Source organism: Bidens hawaiensis, unplaced genomic scaffold, assembly GCF_021521415.1.
Source record: "Bidens hawaiensis isolate Kalapana, Puna unplaced genomic scaffold, B.hawaiensis_p1.1 tig00020424_1, whole genome shotgun sequence".
Taxonomy (NCBI): Eukaryota; Viridiplantae; Streptophyta; class Magnoliopsida; order Asterales; family Asteraceae; genus Bidens; species Bidens hawaiensis.
The window spans coordinates 98488-101490 of record NW_027493113.1 but is presented as its reverse complement, the minus strand read 5'-3'; the positions used below and the strand labels follow the sequence as shown (position 1 = coordinate 101490).

At 36.4% G+C, this 3003-nt stretch overlaps 1 protein-coding gene across 1 annotated transcript; it reads left to right on the top strand.

The window, feature by feature from the left end:
* The first annotated feature begins 235 nt into the window (after positions 1 to 235).
* Positions 236 to 2630, top strand: LOC143560680 (phosphoglycerate kinase, chloroplastic). Its single transcript, XM_077048930.1, has 3 exons — positions 236 to 511; positions 1718 to 2035; positions 2116 to 2630. Exons 1-3 carry the CDS (start codon positions 236 to 238, stop codon positions 2467 to 2469), a joined length of 948 nt encoding a protein of 315 aa, XP_076905045.1. The 3' UTR covers positions 2470 to 2630.
* The last annotated feature ends 373 nt before the right edge of the window (positions 2631 to 3003 follow it).

The following is a 3003-nucleotide window of genomic DNA, read 5'->3' as shown; positions in this document are numbered from 1 at the left end:
GGGGGGGGGGGTTGTCAATCTATACGCCTTGTGTTACCAATTTTCGCCCTATTATACAGCCCGTATGCTATTATAGTCATCAAAGTCATTTACTTAGATCAGCTTAGCTATTAATGATATTAGATCAACCTTTATTTATAAAAAAAAATACTGAAAAAGAATATAAATTTGGTTAAAAGTGAAAAGGAAACCAAACAGATTTGCTATGATAGATATATTGTACATTTATTGAAGTATGATTAGTGCACAGGTTGTGAAGGCGCCTGACTGTGTTGGGCCAGAGGTTGAAAGGCTAGTGGCTTCACTTCCAGATGGCGGTGTTCTTCTACTTGAGAATGTTCGGTTCTACAAGGAGGAAGAAAAGAACGATCCGTCCTTTGCACAAAAGCTAGCATCACTAGCAGATCTTTATGTCAATGATGCTTTTGGAACCGCACATAGAGCTCATGCATCCACTGAGGGAGTCACGAAATTCTTGAAACCATCTGTTGCTGGTTTTCTTTTGCAAAAGGTTTGATAGCTCATCCTAAGTTAATCTAAAATTTTAAGAGTGTAAAGTAGCCAAACGCCCGAGCTAGAGCTTAGATCTTTTAATTTTTTGAGATATTGTGTTCGAGCTTGTCTAGTTTAAAGCTCTATTGTAGTGGTGTAAACAAACTAAGCCTGAGCTCGAATTTAATTTCTAAAGCTCGAAGTTAGCTTGTGAGTTGTTTCTTGTCTTGTTTATTTTTTTACCAGCAGTTTCTTGCCTTGTTTATTATTTATTTATTTATTAATTTATATTTTTTTATATTTAATATATATATATATATATTAGTTATAATTTTCAAATATAACATAATATACATTATTTAGTGAATTTTATCATGATTTTAGTATATAAAAATATATATTTAATATACTAAGTAAAAAGTATATAAGTAATAGACTTGTTTAAGCTCTGGAGCAAGCTTGAGCTTGGTAGTTAAGCTCAGGCTTGTGCTCGTTTATTAAACAAGGTTATTTTTATGCATGCTAGAGCTTGTTTTAACTCGGCTTGAATTGAGCTTTTGACAAGCTGATTTAGAGTGGTTCACAGATAGCTTGACTAGTTTACACCACTATCTATGTGTAATTCTCAAGCTCGACTCATTAACAATTTTTTAAGCTCCAGCATGACTTGTTTAATATTTATTGAATATTTAATTTTTTTATTTATATACATATATGTATAATATGAGCCGAGGGTGTCACTGGAAGTAATCCCTCTATCTCTTGGGATAGAGGTTTGGTTTGTCTACATCGGACCCTCCCTCGATCCTACTAATAGCTTTGCTATGAATAGGATTTTATTGGGTACTATGACTGTTCTTGTTGTTGTTGTATATGTATAATATAATTATTTTGTATATAGAACAAAATATTTATTATTTAGTTAATTCTATAATCATTTTATATATTACAATATTTTTATTTGTAATTATTACCTGTATGAAATAAAATTTACTGATCTCAAATAAATAAAAGTTAGTTTAGGCTCGTGACCTAGTCAAGTTCTGGATGTGAAGCTCCTCGAGCTTGAGCTTGAAAGCTCGTTTAACCTCGGCTCGAATTGAACTTCTAGTAGCTGATCGCCTGATCTCGAGTAATCACTAGTGACTTAGCCTGTTTACACCCCTAACCCTAACTACTCTGACCATTCCAATAATAAGGTACAACATGTTTGTGTTTAATGTAGGAATTGGATTACCTTGATGGGGCGGTTTCAAACCCAAAGCGGCCATTTGCTGCCATTGTTGGTGGCTCAAAAGTGTCATCCAAGATTGGCGTTATCGAATCCCTTTTAGAAAAGTGTGACATATTGCTTTTGGGTGGTGGAATGATCTTCACATTTTACAAAGCGCAAGGGTTATCAGTTGGATCTTCATTGGTTGATGAAGACAAACTTGATCTTGCAACCACACTCCTTGCAAAGGCCAAAGCAAAAGGCGTTTCCTTATTATTACCAACCGATGTAGTCGTTGCAGATAAGTTTGCACCCGATGCAAACAGCAAGGTTAGTTACTTATATAATCTTATATTATTATTTTGTTTATTTTGTTTAGCTTATTAACCAAGAAGTAATGATTTATGTAGATTGTGCCTGCGGCTGCTATTCCAGATGGATGGATGGGATTGGATATCGGTCCGGATTCTGTTAAGACTTTTAACGAAGCTTTGGAGACCACCAAAACGGTTATCTGGAATGGACCAATGGGGGTGTTTGAGTTTGACAAGTTCGCAGTTGGCACCGAAGCGGTTGCAAAGAAGCTAGCTGAACTTAGCGGGAAAGGGGTGACTACAATCATTGGAGGTGGTGATTCGGTGGCGGCGGTTGAGAAGGTTGGTGTGGCGGATGTGATGAGTCACATATCAACAGGTGGTGGTGCGAGTTTGGAGTTATTGGAAGGTGAAATACTACCTGGTGTAGATGCTCTTGATGAAGCGTAAATTTTGTTTGAAAATATGATTTTGTTGAATATAAAGAATAATTGTTGTAAAGAGGCTATATGTGATTTTGGGTTGTAGTGTTGTGACACTACCCAAAATGGCATGTTGTATATCAATTTGAGAATAAAGGGGATAGAAAGAAACACAGAATAGTTTTTAGAGTAAGGAAATAGTTTTGAGATTATCCCTGCTCATGGTTAGCCTATATGAAAATTAGTATCTAGGCTTACAAAAGAAAATAATCAACGCTACTATAAGCAGCACCACCCACTACTAACATTACTTAAGAGCATCCACAATGCTCTCCCTCTTCCGCCTCTCTCCTCCCGCTCACAAAACCCAAGGATCTTGTCTGGAATTTTGGGCAACCTCCGCCCTCTCTCTTCTTTTTTGCCTCTCGCGCTCCTCCACCTCCTATCCAGGTTACTCCATGTCTGATACTAAACTCCCATAAACCGACAGTTTTGGTTGTGAATATAAGATCTTATGAATATGGTTCTTGACTCAAAGCATCATGCCCATTCATTTACAAAT